This window comes from Panthera pardus, unplaced genomic scaffold (genome assembly GCF_024362965.1).
Source record: "Panthera pardus isolate Hobbes unplaced genomic scaffold, ASM2436296v1 HiC_scaffold_27, whole genome shotgun sequence".
Lineage (NCBI taxonomy): Eukaryota > Metazoa > Chordata > Mammalia > Carnivora > Felidae > Panthera > Panthera pardus.
The window spans coordinates 5027659-5042215 of NW_026526843.1; the positions used below are offsets into that span (position 1 = coordinate 5027659).

The 14557-nt window shown below is 53.2% G+C and overlaps 1 protein-coding gene across 2 annotated transcripts in view; it reads right to left on the reverse strand.

Annotated features, from left to right (window-relative positions):
• HS6ST2 (heparan sulfate 6-O-sulfotransferase 2) overlaps positions 1-7677 on the reverse strand; it is a 286429-nt gene extending 278752 nt beyond the window's left edge. The window contains exons 1-2 of one of the 2 annotated variants that reach the window (XM_053892024.1): positions 7203-7677; positions 5841-6359 (exon numbers count right to left, since the gene is read on the reverse strand). In XM_053892024.1, coding sequence (XP_053747999.1) covers positions 5841-6359; positions 7203-7630 — 947 coding nt within the window. In that variant the 5' untranslated portion in view covers positions 7631-7677. The remainder of the gene's footprint in view (positions 1-5840; positions 6360-7202) is intronic. The other variant, XM_053892025.1, reaches the window with a different exon arrangement.
• Between the last annotated feature and the right edge of the window lie 6880 nt (positions 7678-14557).

Below are 14557 nucleotides of genomic sequence, written 5' to 3' on the forward strand. Positions count from 1 at the left end.
GTCATATTCTTTGTTTTTCTAATCAATTCGTAGGAGTCCTTTATACAGAAAAGATGTCATCTTTTTGTCAGTTTTATTTGTTGTGCATATTTTCATCAGTCTGACATATGCCTTTCCATTTTGGATACTTTTTGACAGATGAACAGTTCTCGTTTTTATGTAATCATAACTGTCTATCTTTTCCTCTATTCAAGCATCCTTCTCCTTGGCTGAGAGCCCCACATGTGAATTGCAGCTATCATTTAAATAATAATGCCAATTGTGAAATCAGATTAACTGGGTTCACAGACTCCCACATACACAACTAAGCCCTAATCTGCCCCATAGTGGTTTGCCCTTCCCTATAAGCCCTGGCCACTAGACATCTAGGCCACATAGACCAGTCACAGCTCTTCGGTATAGCGCCCTCCAACCCAAACTAGATGCCCTCCTCGAGCTCTGCGATTTGACCCCTGGTGCTACCTCCACTCCAGACATCGAGAAGATGCATCCAGCTGGACTCCACCCTTCATGTCCTTTTGTGTTTTTTACATTCCTTCCACCCAAGTGCTTCTCCTCGTCACTGGGGTTCAACTTCCTCACTACCATTCCAGGACGTCAACAATGAGGCCTCCCCCACCCACCTCCTTCACCCTTCCCCGACCGTGACCTTCTCGGTTCCAGCCAGCCCTGGCTAGGTGAGGCTGCCGAACCTCATGATGCCAGAAGGATGCCATGCCCACCCACAATGCCTCTTTTCTTCTAAATACAACCCACTCATTCCCAGACGCCTTCCTGAATACATCTCTCCTGTTTCGGGCCTGTTCCTCATTACTCAGGAAGGAATGGGCCTGAGAAAGCGTCTTGGTTAAACCTCCCATTCTACGGGGGTGGGGGGGGGGTGGACCTGCTCCAAATGACAAGCCCTCCCCCACCCCACCCCCAACTCTGACCTGTCTGTACTACACAGTTCTGCACTTTACCCTCTAATCTTTACGGACTTGGGGCTAAAGATGGTGGCCTTGGCTTTTCAGCCTTTGTCTTGGCTCTAATTTCCCCCAACTGCTAGCACTGTGCAGAGGTCATGATACTTCACAGTTTGCTGATTAGACATCAACTTTCACATAAACGGATGGACTTTTCTCCACGTTTTGCTATATTCCTGCGAAGGTGTGCCATTTTAAAGACATTCCAGATATTCAAATCGTTTCCAAACAAAATCCCCCTCCTTTATTAAATGTCTAAACTCCCAAATTATTTCGTTCTATTGTAAGCTCTGCGACAGCAAGAATGACGTGCCTTCCCTGGAAGATAATGGGCAGTTTCACAAAATTTTGCGTAATGAATAACGATGGAAAAGATGACTAATCGTTCGTGTCACCTCCCACTACCGAAGTTGACGACAGGTATCTGTAAAAGGCAAAGCGCTAACATTCTTCTTGCCACACGGCACCACTGATCGAAAATTACGGTTAAGAAATGCTCACCCCGAAGAGCCCTTTTTTTTTACCCTGAGGAGGGAAGAGTTTTGTCGGGACTCCGACAACATGACTGCCGTCCACGCCACGACACGTGTGATACCGAGCTTCTCCCCTTCTCCTGCGAAGGAGGTGGGAGGCTCTGACAGGTCTTTTCAAAGGCAGCTGAAGAAATGCATGCTCGCCCCCTCGCCCCATACCTGGCACCCGAAGGCCCCGCGTGTCATCCCGCCTCACCGCAGGATCCAGAACGGGAAGGAGTGGGAGCCTGGGCACGTGAGGCATGAGTAGGCACAGGCACCACGGAGTTCTTGCTAAGACGCGGCTCTTTCCAAACAGAGCCACCTTTTTGAAGGAAACGGAAAGCGAAAGAAAGCTTTTCTCCCTGTAAGTGCCTCTCAGTCTTCTCCTGTCACTGATGCCCTACTGGATTTTAGATGACAGTTCATTACTCTTCCGTACGGCCCCTGCAAGATTCAGAGACACTAGAAGTCGAGGATGCAAGAGGAAAATCGCGATCGGATTCTTTGACTTGCACCAGCCACAGCGTCTGATCTGTGCCCCTGCACCCTCCCGCCGCCCCGTGTGTGCCAGCCGCCACGGTACCTGGCAGAGAAAAATGAGGCCAGCGCACGTTCCCTGTGCCCAGTTCTGAATTCCTCCCACAGACTAAGTGGTGCACTGGAGTTGGCTACAGACAGAGGGGATTTGGCCTGAGAAGAGCCTGCAGAATTCGGGAGTCTTAACAGCTGGGAAGCAAGAATGCTCTGGTACATTTTCAAAAAAAAAAAAAAAAAGGTCTTAGAAATTCTAGAATGAGCGGGACCCTTCTCTGACCCCAAACAACATATTGGCAGACAGATGCATGAAATGCAATTTCTAGTCTTTTCTTTTTGTTTCTTTTTTTCTTTTTGAGAACTATTATTCTCAATAAACAACTTGAGCCTTTTGCCAGCCACGCATTCTCTTTGTCCTCGCCAGGCAACGTGCTCACAGCCGTTCCCATCACGCAAGCACCCTGCCATCCGCCGAGGCAGGGAAGCACAGCACAAGTAGCAGTGGGAGCGGGATTCAGGGTCCCGGCCAGCAGGCACGATGGCCCCTCCCCCCTCCCCACCCCCTTAATGTGGATAGATGGTTGCGAGTCAGAAAGTGGCCCTCGTTGCTGCTGAGCTAAAAGCCTCAGGGAGCTACAAATCTGTTCTCCTCCCAATGGGTGCGGCGACCCTGCTCCAATCACTCGTCCAAACTCACACATGTAACGTTACTGAAAACGGCGATGATGTCGGTGACAACGGTATTGGTTACCATCTACCCAGCGTTCACTCCATGGGCGTGACTAACATGAAGTCCCTCACCGTGTTTGCGCCAATCCCCTGCTCATCAAGACACGGCCAACAGAGCAGGCAGAATTGGAAGAAGATTCCCACTGTGCCACTAAAGAGCTCCATGACCTTGGGAAAGTCCTTCACCCGCTTTGGCTTCACGCTCATCTGACAAACGGGGATACTTTTGCCCACTCTGCCCCCTTCCCAAAGACACTGCAAGTTTACAGTGACATGCCAGAGATTAAGGGATGTGAAAGGTCCATCAGAGTGCGACGCACTCTCCATACAGGCCCCGGTCCAAGGTCACACAGCTGGTTCGTGGCGGGCCTGAAGCTGAAGCCCAGGTGTCAGGACTCCCAGGCCAAACAGACAGAGCTGCTGTTCTCCTCAGTTCAGGGGAGCACAGAGACCAGCAGCTGGCACAGAAGAGCACTCCACACAGGAAGTCCTCATGGCTGACTCTCATCTCCTGAGACCAGCTCTTCACCCCCACGCATCACTGCTGCCCGTGTCTAAATTTTCATCACACACACACACACACACACACACACACACACTCTCACTCACGCACTTACGCATACCTTCCCTCTTGGAGATTATCAGAACTCACTGAACTGGTCCTGAAGGCAGGGATGTATCAACACCTTGGGAAATGCTGGAACCCTCGAGCTATCCCTATTCTTTAAGATGAAGATTTCTGGAGGTGGGTAGGAATCAGCGAAGTAAAAAGGTGCCCTTGGGGTAGCAGTGTGTTTCTCTAACAAATTTTATTTAATTTGTGCAAATATTGTGAGAGCCAATAACTCTCTTTAAAAAGTGGTTCCTCTTTAATTAGACTAGATGGCACTGTGGTATCACCCTTTCTACGACCAAGAAAATCTCATTTCATTCAGATAATTTTGCTTCGATTTGGGACAATCCCAGAGGGTGAACCCTCCCCTTGAGGGGTCTGGTTATCTTACGGAAAACTTCTGAAGGAAAATTTCTGAAGGGATCTGCCAGAGGACAGTGGCTACCAAAAAAAAGATATAATCCGGACCACATCTGAAAGGTGCGCTTAGAGATCATGTCACACCCTGACCTACATGTCCAAAAGGATTTCAAAAGGCACATGTGCCCCGTGGAGCTCTAGACAGAACCATGGCTTCCATAGTGGCCAAGACCTCATTTCTACTTCTCAGGATATAGTCATGGCTGTGGGATTCTATTTTTGCTCTAAAGAGCTTTTTTTTTTTTTTTTTTTTTTTTTTTTTTTTTTTTTAAATATCACCACCCCTCACTACACCTACAAGCTCCACCAGCAAGTGAGATTATTTTCGATATTGCCAAATTGTTTGGGATCTTCTTGAACACCAGAATCCTATGGTGGCAATGACTTACACAACTCCCACAATGGACTGAGGTGGCAACCTTCCTGGAACCAAGGTTTGCTTAGGATTGAAAAAAAAACAAAACAAAACAAAACAAAAAAAAAATCTGTTAGGCCTGTTAAGGCAGTGAAAGTTCAACGGATTCTGCCAGAATCCCAGCATTCAAGAAAAGACACTGTAGCCTGAGGAAAGGGAGAATGAAGCGGGGTGAGGTCTCTTCAAAATTCAATGGTGACCAGAAAGTCAGAGGGCTCCATTTGCCTGCATCTAGAAAAAAGAAACTGCACTGGCTGTTGCATTGCAAGAGTGTCTGCAAAGCACCTACTTGGAGTACCCTGCTTGGGGGGTTGGGGAGGCAGGAGTGGGAGCTGGGAGCCTCCCAGGTACACAGCTAATGTAAACAGCAGCCTGGAGTGCCCCCCCCCCAACCCGTGATGCCTGATGGGGAGGCAGAGAGCACAGCCTTGTCCCCGCCTGCCCAAAGACCCCATCCAGGGCCCCCCTGGCAACTAGACTCACCCAGTCCAGTCCCTGGGCTCCCTGCCCCAGCCCAGATCTGTTTTGGGGACAGTGGCAGAATGGGACCCCTGGCCAGAGCAACTCCAGCCCAACCTGCCCTTCTTCCTCTCCCGCTTTTATGGCACTCCATGACCTCCAGCAACTGGGCATTGCGGCTGGATGGAGGAAAATGCCCTAGCTTCAAAAGCAACTGGCTACAGACTTCATAAATCACCTTTTTCCCCATCAGACCCGGTTCCCAGCACGTGGGCTGCCGGCCCCCCACGCTGGGGCTCGGGATCTGTACATCTGGAGGGGTTCTTCAAGACTGAACCCCACGTGGGGTCAGGGAAGAGTCCCAGCTCGCCCTTCGGCATGCACGGTGCCCCCTCACTCTCAAAGCGCTGCGGGTGCCTCCAGTGCAGCCAGTAGCGAGGGGCGCAACCTGGGTACCACCAGCCCTCCCCGGTGTCCCCGGACAGCGGCAGAGGGTCACCCAATCGCCCGGGAAGAGCAGAGCCAGAGGAGACAAAGGAGGAGAGTGGCCGAAGTCAAGCAAAAAGAGAAAAACCAGAAAGAGTAAAAGAGAAAGAACGAGCAGCAAAGTGAGGAAGAGGGAAAGTGCAAGAGCCAGGGCCAGGAGCCGACGAGATCAGGAGCAAGAGAAAGAAGGGCAAATAGAGGAAGTGAGAGAAGCAGTGGGGGAGAATGCGGAGCGGGAAAAGGACGAGAGGGCAGAAAGGAGGCTTTGGGACCGGGGCGCAGAGAAAAGAAGAGAAAGAAGAGGAGGCACTCAGGGACGCCACACACAGAGACCGGTTCTTCCCGCCGCTCCGGTGCGGAGTCCGCGTGCGGTACCCTGTCCCGGCGGCGGCCGAGGGGCGCTCGTTAGGGGCCTCCCGGCCGCTCACCCCGCACGCCCTCCGGGCCCCGGAGCAGGCCAACCCGCCCACAGACCGACTAGCCGTCCCGAGCCGCAGCGGGCGGGCTTTCTGCGGCCGCCACGGCGCCGCGAGCGTGCGCGCCAAGGAGTCTGGCGCCCGCCCAGCCCGGCGCACCCGCCCGGCCCCCGAGGTGCGCACAGGGGCGCCGGCAGCGGTCAGCAGCGCGTCCCCGCCCTCCGCCCGCCGGGGCCCACGTCGGCTCCCGCGCTCCAGTGGCCTGCTCCGCCGCGGGCGCGCACTCACCTGGACGGTCGCAGTCTGGCGTCGCGCTTGCCGTCCACCACGGCGGGCACGCAGCTGGTGAGCTCGGTCCAGTCGGCGTGCAGCCCGCAGCTCCAGCCCGTGGAGAACCTGGAGAAGAGCCAGGTCTCCCGCTTACCCGGCCGGTGGCAAGTGCATTTCTTCTGCCCCACGCGGCACTCGCAAGGCTGCTCCAGCTGGATGTTGCGCACCAGGTGGCGGCCGAAAGTGGTGCCCCCGGTCTTCTGAATGTGCAGGAACACGATCAGGTCATCGCCCTTGATGTCGAAGTCTACCTTGCGCAGGAGGTCGCCGCGGCTGAAATTGTAACGGGGCACGAACCTGGCGGAGCTCTCATCCTCCGAGCGGTACGGGTCCGGCATCGGGGAGCTGAACGCCTGCAGGCGGAGGAGCTGGCATTCTGTGCCGGGGCACACGTACTGGAGGACGATCACGGCAAATAGGAAGAGCATCACCAAAGCCAGCAGCAGCTTGTTGGATTTCTCATCCATGTTCCCGACGCTGGGGGAAACCCAAGCTCGTTACGTCAGTCCCGCAGCTCAGCCCGCGCTCGCCGTGCGCCCGCACCGCCTCCTCCCCCCCCGGCGCCGCCGTTGCGCCCCTTTCCCCCTCCCCTCCACACCGAGTACTCCACGGCGGCGGCGGCGGCGGCGGCGCCCTTCCCCGCTTCCTTCCTTCCCGGCAGGCTCAGCGCTGTGGCTCCTGCCGCACACCCCCCTCCCCCCGACTCCTTCCCGCTGGCCGCCTGCCCTCTCCCCCCGCCGGAGCTCTCCGGAGCCGTGTCGCGGGGTCTCGTACCCGCGGGACGCCGCTCGCCTCGGTCGCCCCACTCCCCAACTCCCACCCCCGGGCCGAGCCCCCGCACGTCTCGCTCCGCTCACGGTGGCTCCCATCCCCATCCCGCTTCGCCCACAGGACTCTCCCCGGTGCCTGTGCCCCCAGTCCCCTGGGCGCGCACGCCGCCGCCTCCCCGCTCGCCCGACTCGCGGGGCTCCCTCGCCGCGCGCCCCGAAGCCCCGCACTGGCCCGCGCCCGCTCGCCCACCTTGGCGGCCGCCTCGAGCGAGCCCCGCGCCCGGCGTTCGGGGTTCCCCCGGGGGGACGAGTCCGCCGGCGGCCCGACTCGCGAGCGGAGACGCTGCGCAGCCGGTGCCCGCGGAACGGCGGGGAAGGAGCCGCAGCGTGACCGAACGCGCGCCGCGCCCCTCCGGAGCCCCCAGCCCGGCCGCCGCCGGCCGGCTGGAACTTTGCTCCCTGCCCTCCCCTCGCGGCTGCCTTCCCTCCCCGCGCGGCTCCCGCGCGCCCCGAGCCGGGCGCGCGAGTCCCGCTTTCGCCTAAAACGTACCTGGCTAGGGGGCCGAAAATCTTGGAGAAGATCGCGCCGAGCACGTGCTTCAGCGAGTGGCCCAGGGCGGCCAGGCCCCGAGTGAGCAGGGCCCGGCAGAGGGAGCCCAGGTCCCAGCGTCTCCTGAGGTCGTGCATCCGCCTGCGGCGGCTTCGGGGCAGCAGCGCGAAGAGAGAGGTGCGCGCGGCTCCCGCCAGGGAGGAAGACGCCTTTGGGGGCTCGTCCAGGAGCGGCTGGGAGTTGAAGCCGCGAGACACACCCCTAGGAGGGCCCGCGAGGACTGAGGCGGCGACTGATCCGGGCCGGCTCGCTGCCAATTCGGCCTCTACTCTGGAATGCCGGCGGGGACAGGTGGTGCGGGCGGGCGCTCTTCGCTCCGGTTGCAGCGGCGGCCCGAGCGCCCGGGCTGCACACGCAGGCAGTGCCATTCCCCCCTTCAGGCAACTCAGGGTACTAAGGATCAGCAGCGAGCTTGAATTTATGTAATAATGCCTCACGCCTAAGAGCTCAAGCCACTTCACGAGCAGAGGACCTGGGTTTTCTCCTATCTTGGGGAACGGAGGTCACTCCAGTGAGCGCATCACTCCACTTTGGCTGGTAATTTCAACCGCCCCTAAAATAGCAAAGGCGCAAATTGGACCTTTTCCCTCTCTCTTTGCCAATTTCCATTCTCCAGCGGAAGCGGGGGCATTTTCTGAAAAGGTAAGTCAGCATGAAGGAAAAGCATGACCAAAAAAAAAAAAACAACAACAACAACAAAAAAAAAAAACCGTTACAGGATGGGAATCTGAGCGTTTGCAGAGCAGAGACTCACCCTTACTCCTCTTTTCTTGCCGAACCCCCGGCATCCAGCCCCGTGCCTACAGGAAGGCTTCGTTCCTATGAGGTTTATTGAAGGAAAGGTACATGGCTCAATCCTACATCAGAGTGGGGCCGTCTAATCCAAGGCGATGTGATAAATGAGGAAACTGAGGCCCAGAGAGGGAAAGACACTTGCCCAAGGTCACACAGCAAAGCCTCAGGGTTTGGAGCCAAAAAACCAGGCACTATCCAGCCCATTTCCTGACACTGACACCACCTCCTCTAATAAATAAGTACAGACCATTCCCCAAACCCTGGTGTTAAAAGGCTCTTTTTGGCCGCAAGGACCGCAAATGTAAGGATTCGCAAGGAAAGAGGAGATGTCCTTTCAGGACAAGGTCCCCAGGAACTCAGGACTCAGACTGTTCCTATCTGATTGATCAGGTACATCAGAAACTGATGTTTCTGTGATCAAATGCCCACTCTGTCTAGTCCCACTGCTGAAGGGACCTGGGAGGCAGCAGTGTTTCGGATACTCGCTGTCGGGGCTGAGGTAGGGGGGATAGTGAGGTGAGTATGGGAATAGGGTCAAGTCCCACCAGGGACAGGCTCTCCCAGTATCTCTGTCAGAATATCTGATCCCTCTGTGCAGCAGCAAAACAGCAAGCACTGGTCTGAGAATTATCACTTCCTTGCTGGGCAGCCCTGAGATAATCACTTGCCCCTCCTAAGCCTCAGTTTCTGCTTCTGTAAAATCAGACTAATTCCTCCTTTTTAACCATCTGGGTAACTGTGAGGATGACCTTTGGGGCAATTTTACCTGCTGTGTTTACCTGCTGCTCTAAGCTCGGATGTGCCCACGGAATCACAGGCCAATTAAGGAAAGGGTCCTTCTCAGACTATCTCAGAGCTGTGCCCCCTACCCATGCCCACCCCCGTACTTCCCCAGTCCTGGCTGGACTTCCATGTGCCCCCAAACCTACTGGGGACAGTGAGGGACCCTTTGCCCGGCTCCAGGCATGAGGGATTTGGGGGGGAATCTTGCATTTCAGGCATCCTACCTGTCCCAGGGCTCCAGGGGGACACGCTGACTTGTATACGGAGCCAGATGCAGCAGCTTACAAGGTAGACATCTTGGCTTCCCAAGAGCTCCCCTGCTGCCCCCGCTCAGGCTTGTGGGACAAGCCTGCTCCCCCTGAGGATGGGTGTGGACTTGAGCCCCGGGGGAGTGCGAAACCCTGGGAGTGGCCCAGGAGCTTGGCTTGCTGGCTGTCCCTTCCTTCTCCTTGGCCACCTACAACAGTCAGCCTCTTTAGTCCAGCAGGTGGCTCTCCTCGTGATGCCATATGATGAACCCTCTGCCATCGCACTATTATAATGGCATTCTTTGGATCCCCAGGAAAACAATTCTGAAATGGATGGGTCACACATTCATGCCTCCAGCAACTAATTGGAGTTTCTGGGATTGGAACAGGGTAAAGTGCCTTGGGTAGAGATGCGGGGAGGGCAGGTAACCGGTAACAGGGAGGGGGGAGTGGAATCAGGATTTACTCTTTCAGATCATGCAAAGGAACACACGCACACATGCGTGTGCACACATACACGCACACACTTACAGTCTGACTCTCAGAGAAAGAGGCAGGCAGATGGGTAGTCGCAGAACAAAAGAAGGGCCAGTTTGGGGCTATAAAGCCCAGTTTCTGAGATCCAGTATGAATGCATACGACAGCTTCCTGGAGGATATTTGCATTTACAAGCCTTTCCTCCACCCACCTCATGCTGTAAGAAAAAGAAATCAGTCTCTCTGGTGGATTTCACACATCAGGGCTCCTAGAAGTGGAAGGAAGTGTCTTTGAGGGGAGTAGGGGGCCCCACAAATCTCAGAGGGCCCTTCCTGGGGTGAAGAGGCGGTGTCTGAGCCATGTTCCGCTGAGGCCAGGCCTGGCCTCGGCAGGAAGTTCCAAGACCTCTCGCAGTCCAGGGCTGGACCCACCTCCCAGGAGCCGGTTCCTCTCAGGAACTGAATAACAAAGATCCTTATATTGCTCCGCTGGAATCAGCCCTATTTTGGAGCTGGGGAGGGGGAAGGGGGAAAGACCTGGCTGCCTTATCAGGTCTTTGGTTTTGCATCTCCTTATTTCTTAGACCAGCCTGAGTTTCTACGTGTGTGCATATATTTGGGATTCAATACTTGGAAGGTGCAGAGGACTCTGCAGTCTGAGCAGGGCTTCTGTTTGTCTCCGCAGCGTGCTTGGCTTTTCATTATTTTTCCAGAACCATCCTTCCACGGTTTCCACAAAACTCTGATGATTCTGAGAGCATAAAGGTCAGCCCGGCTTGCATACTAAGCAGGACACTTCCAGACATGCGTTTGGTGGCTGGAGTTGGTGAGGGCAGCGGGGATAGTTAGAAGAACATCGGCCCCGGGAGTCCAGAGGTCTGGGTTCTTGTCTCAACTCGGCCACTAACGAGTGAGGAAGCCACTTGTTGTCTCTCAGACTCAGCTCCCTGGTTGTAAGAAGGCAAAGTTGATGTGGTGATTCAAAGGCACTTTTCGGACTCTGAATTCTAAGGCACGTGATTTCTTGTCTTCCTCAAGGGCCAAAGTGCTTCCAAACCCTCAGCGCCTCATCTCAAGGGAAAGCCATAGGCCTGGTCCTTGATGATGTGAGTCTGTGACGCTCACATTGTTAGGTCCCACCAGGCAATCAGCAGCTGGACTTATTCCGGGCCTCTGTTATAGGGGTGACAGCAGGGTCCCCTGTTCAAATTAGAACAGAAATAGTGAAAATGTAATGTCAAAGAAAGTGCTGGCACTCTTGATAGAAAGCATAAAACACTAAGGAAATCTAAGGAAATGCACTTCCCCTTATCCTGAGCGTTCTCTTCTGCCCTGTCTTTCCAGCTGTCTCTCGTTTTTTAAAAAACGTTCATACCCTCAATAATAGGCGATTTTTGTCACAAAGATTGAAGGCATGCAAACTATCAAGTCAGTTCGTTTCACTCCAAAACTTGAGTGAGCAGTAGTACTTAATGAAAGCGCCGTTCTGGAGGGCGCCTGGGTGGCTCAGTGGGTTGAGCGTCCGACTGCGGCTCGGGTCAGGATCTGAAGGTTTGTGAGTTCGAGCCCGGCATTGGGCTCTGTGCTGACAGCTCGGAGCCTGGAGCCTGCTTCGGATTCTGTGTCTCCCTCTCTCTCTGCCCCTCCTCTGCTTGTGCTCGGTCTCTCTCTCAAAAATAAATAAATGTTAAAAAAAAAAAAAAAGAAAGTGCTGTTCTGAAATTTAGCTCTAATATTATAAACAGGTTGGGTGTGTTGGATACATCACTGTCAACATCCAGCCAATTTCCCCCGACAAAACACTGCGTTTTGTTTATTAGCCTTACAGACCACGGGGCTCGAGGAATGAAAGAAGAGGAGAATGTGCCATGTAGGCATTCGGGGTGCGACGTGAATGCATGCCGCAGAGGCGAGATGAGCCCTGGCCGGGGGTCATAGTGGACGCGGAACGTGCAGACCAACAACTGCCCATGTCCTGAGGAGGGATCTCCACTATTTCACTAACTGGTAGATTCCCCCTTCTCGCTGCTGGGACGTCGGTCGTACAGGCAGGGCCTTTACAGCTATGGAATCCAGGGCTTGGCAGCCACAGGTGACAGGCTCAACTCACCTCCTCAGACACTCACCTTCTTTGCGCCTCAGTTTGCACTCATAAAATAGCCTGACCAGGTACCTTCAGAATGCTGCTTAAGAGGAATGCAATCTCAAAAGACTTTTGTTGTTGTTGTTGTTGTTGTTGTTGTTGTTGTTGTTTAACAAGGAAAGAACAGAGGTTTGGAGAGGATATCACCCTGGGATTTAATCAGGCCCTCAGTTTTCTCATCCAGGAAAATGGGACCAATGACAGCCACCTCACTGGATTGTCATCGACTGAGAGCACGGGGTCTAGTTTTAGGAAAAGTAGATCTTCAGGAAATGTTCCTTTCCCTTTCCTTTTTAATTCTGAGTATCTGTGGTCTGAGCTCTTATGTTTTCCACAATAGAAACATACATATATTTAATGACTGGCCATGGGGGGCAGGTGATAGGCCTAATTGTGACCCAGGCTGGTTTTGCCACCCCATCCCATTTATTTATATGCTCCTTTTTTCTTACCCTACCTCTCTGTACGTCTTCAGTGCTCTCCTGGCCTGTATCCCATGGAGGAGGAAAACCTCTGATCCATTTAATCATACTGAAGATTAAAACACGGACTCAAGACCCCTAACAGGAGACACTCACAAGGAAGAGGAAGACAGCCCTAATGAATGATCCCTCCAGTGAGATGCCATGAACTACATAGTAAGGGATACTATGTACAGTCCACCCTCGAACGCCATGAGGGTTAGAGGCGCTGACCTCATGCAGAGTCAAAAATCCACAAATAACATTTAACTTGCCCCAAACTTGACTACTAAAAGCCTACTGTCGACCAGAAGCCTCACCAATAACATAAACACTTGATTAACACATATGTTGTATGTTATATGTATTTTTTTAAAAAGATTTTTATTTTTTTAAGTAATCTCTACACCCAACTCGGGGCTTCAACTCACAACCCCAAGACCAAGAGTCGCATGCTCCTCCGACTGAGCTAGCCAGGCACCCGTCATATGCGTTACACTGTATTCGTACAACAAATTAAGCAAGACAAAAGAAAATGTCATTCAGAAAGTCATACGGAAGAGAAAATATATTTACTGTACTGTACCGTAAAAAATTTGCCGGGGCACCTGGGTGGCTCAGTCGGTTGAGTGACCAACTCTTGATTTTGGCTCAGGTCACGATCTCATGGTTTCATGAGTTCGAGCCCCCACATCAGGCTCCGTGCTAATAGCGTGGAGCCTTCTTGGGATTCTCTTTCTCTCCGCCCCCCCTGCCTCTCTCTCTTTCTCTCTCAAAATAAGTAAGTAAATAAATAAATAAGTAAATAAATAAATAAATAAATAAAAACTTTTTTCCAATGTGCATGTAAGTGGACTGGCACAGTTCAAACCCATGTTGCTCTAGGGCCAGCTGTCTAACAGGGCGGGGAGAGATGCTTGGGATGCTGAGGTGGAGAGGAGAAGCGGGTTGTACTCGCTTTGTTCCACTCTACACTACTGACACCAGTGTTTAGCTCCCTGCCCTTCAAAACTTAACGGTGGATCTGGCCGGAGCAGTTTGGATGTGATCAGCTGGTCGAACCACAGCAGTCAGCTTGAAAACCAAGTCAGTTTTGGGTTCACCCTGCAGGTGGCAGAGGGGGGCAAGGGCATCCACCCCCGGAACCCTGGGCTGTCAGCACCAGGTAACGGTGGCAGAGTAGGAAAGATGCCGAGCTGGGTGCAAAGAGAACAATGTCTGTCTGAGTCCCAGTTCTGCCGCTAGCTCGCTGTGTGACCTGGCGCTACTTGCTTGATGTCTCTGGGATTTTAGTTGCTGACCTTGGTAAGATGAGAGGCTGCACTCAATGACCCTGGAGGCCCATCCAGCCGGAGCTTTCTGTGATCCAAGCTGTGCTAGCTCATGAGAAGTGCTGGGGAGGGACCCCGCCCTCTAGCCTTCTTGTTGGCACAAATGCACTACCAGAGATGATCCCGCAGCTAGTAGCTGAGTCGAAAAAAGCAGGACGTAGGGGCGCCTAGGTGGCTCAGTCGTGTAGACGTCTGACTCTTGGTTTCGGCTCAGGTCATGATCTCATGGTTTTGTGAGTTCGAGTCCCACATCGGGCTCTGTGCTGATGGTATCGAGCCTGCTTGGGATTCTCTCTCTCTCCCTCTTTCTCTGCCCCTCCCCCACTCACACTGTCTCTGTCTCTCTCAAAAATAAATAAACTTTAAAAAAAAAAGCAGGACTTAAGTGAGAGGCAAACTTCTTTAGATGGAAAGGGTGAGACAGAAACGTGCAAGTAAGCTTTCTGGGCTTCTACTGACTAGGAAGATAAAGTCAAAACCGAAAGATCGGGGGACAGTGTCAAAACTGACTTCAGGTGACACAAAAGCCCTAGGTAGGTTTTAATAATGATCATTTAAAAAGCAAGAATAGCATTGTCTGACCCTCAGTCTCCCACTTGTTTTTGTACTCTGGGGTCTTGGTAAGAGAAGCACAGGCCCATTGCTGAGCTCCTGGCTGATCCCCGTGGGAGTTTTGAAGAATAAAATAAAGAGCTAAAAATTATATCTCAGACCGACATGAAGGATTTGGAGGAAGCTAGCCTCGAGGCCAGTGTTGCTCCCAGGAAGGGCATTTCTTTGTCATTCAAACAGCTTTGACAGGGAATAACCCAGGAAAAAAGAAAATTAGTTTAGAGAAATCATACATGTCACAGACTAAATGAAAATTAATTTTTAATAAGAGAGAGCCAGACTAGAGGCTACAGAAGCCCTGAGACTGGGCTCGATAACGAAATCTGGAAAAGGCCTTGCTTTGTACGCACATATTTTCAAAATCTACGTTTCACCAAATAGCGTCAAAATGCAGAAAGCTACATTAGAGCAGCCTGGGGAGGAGGGAGGACCTCGGTAAAACACAC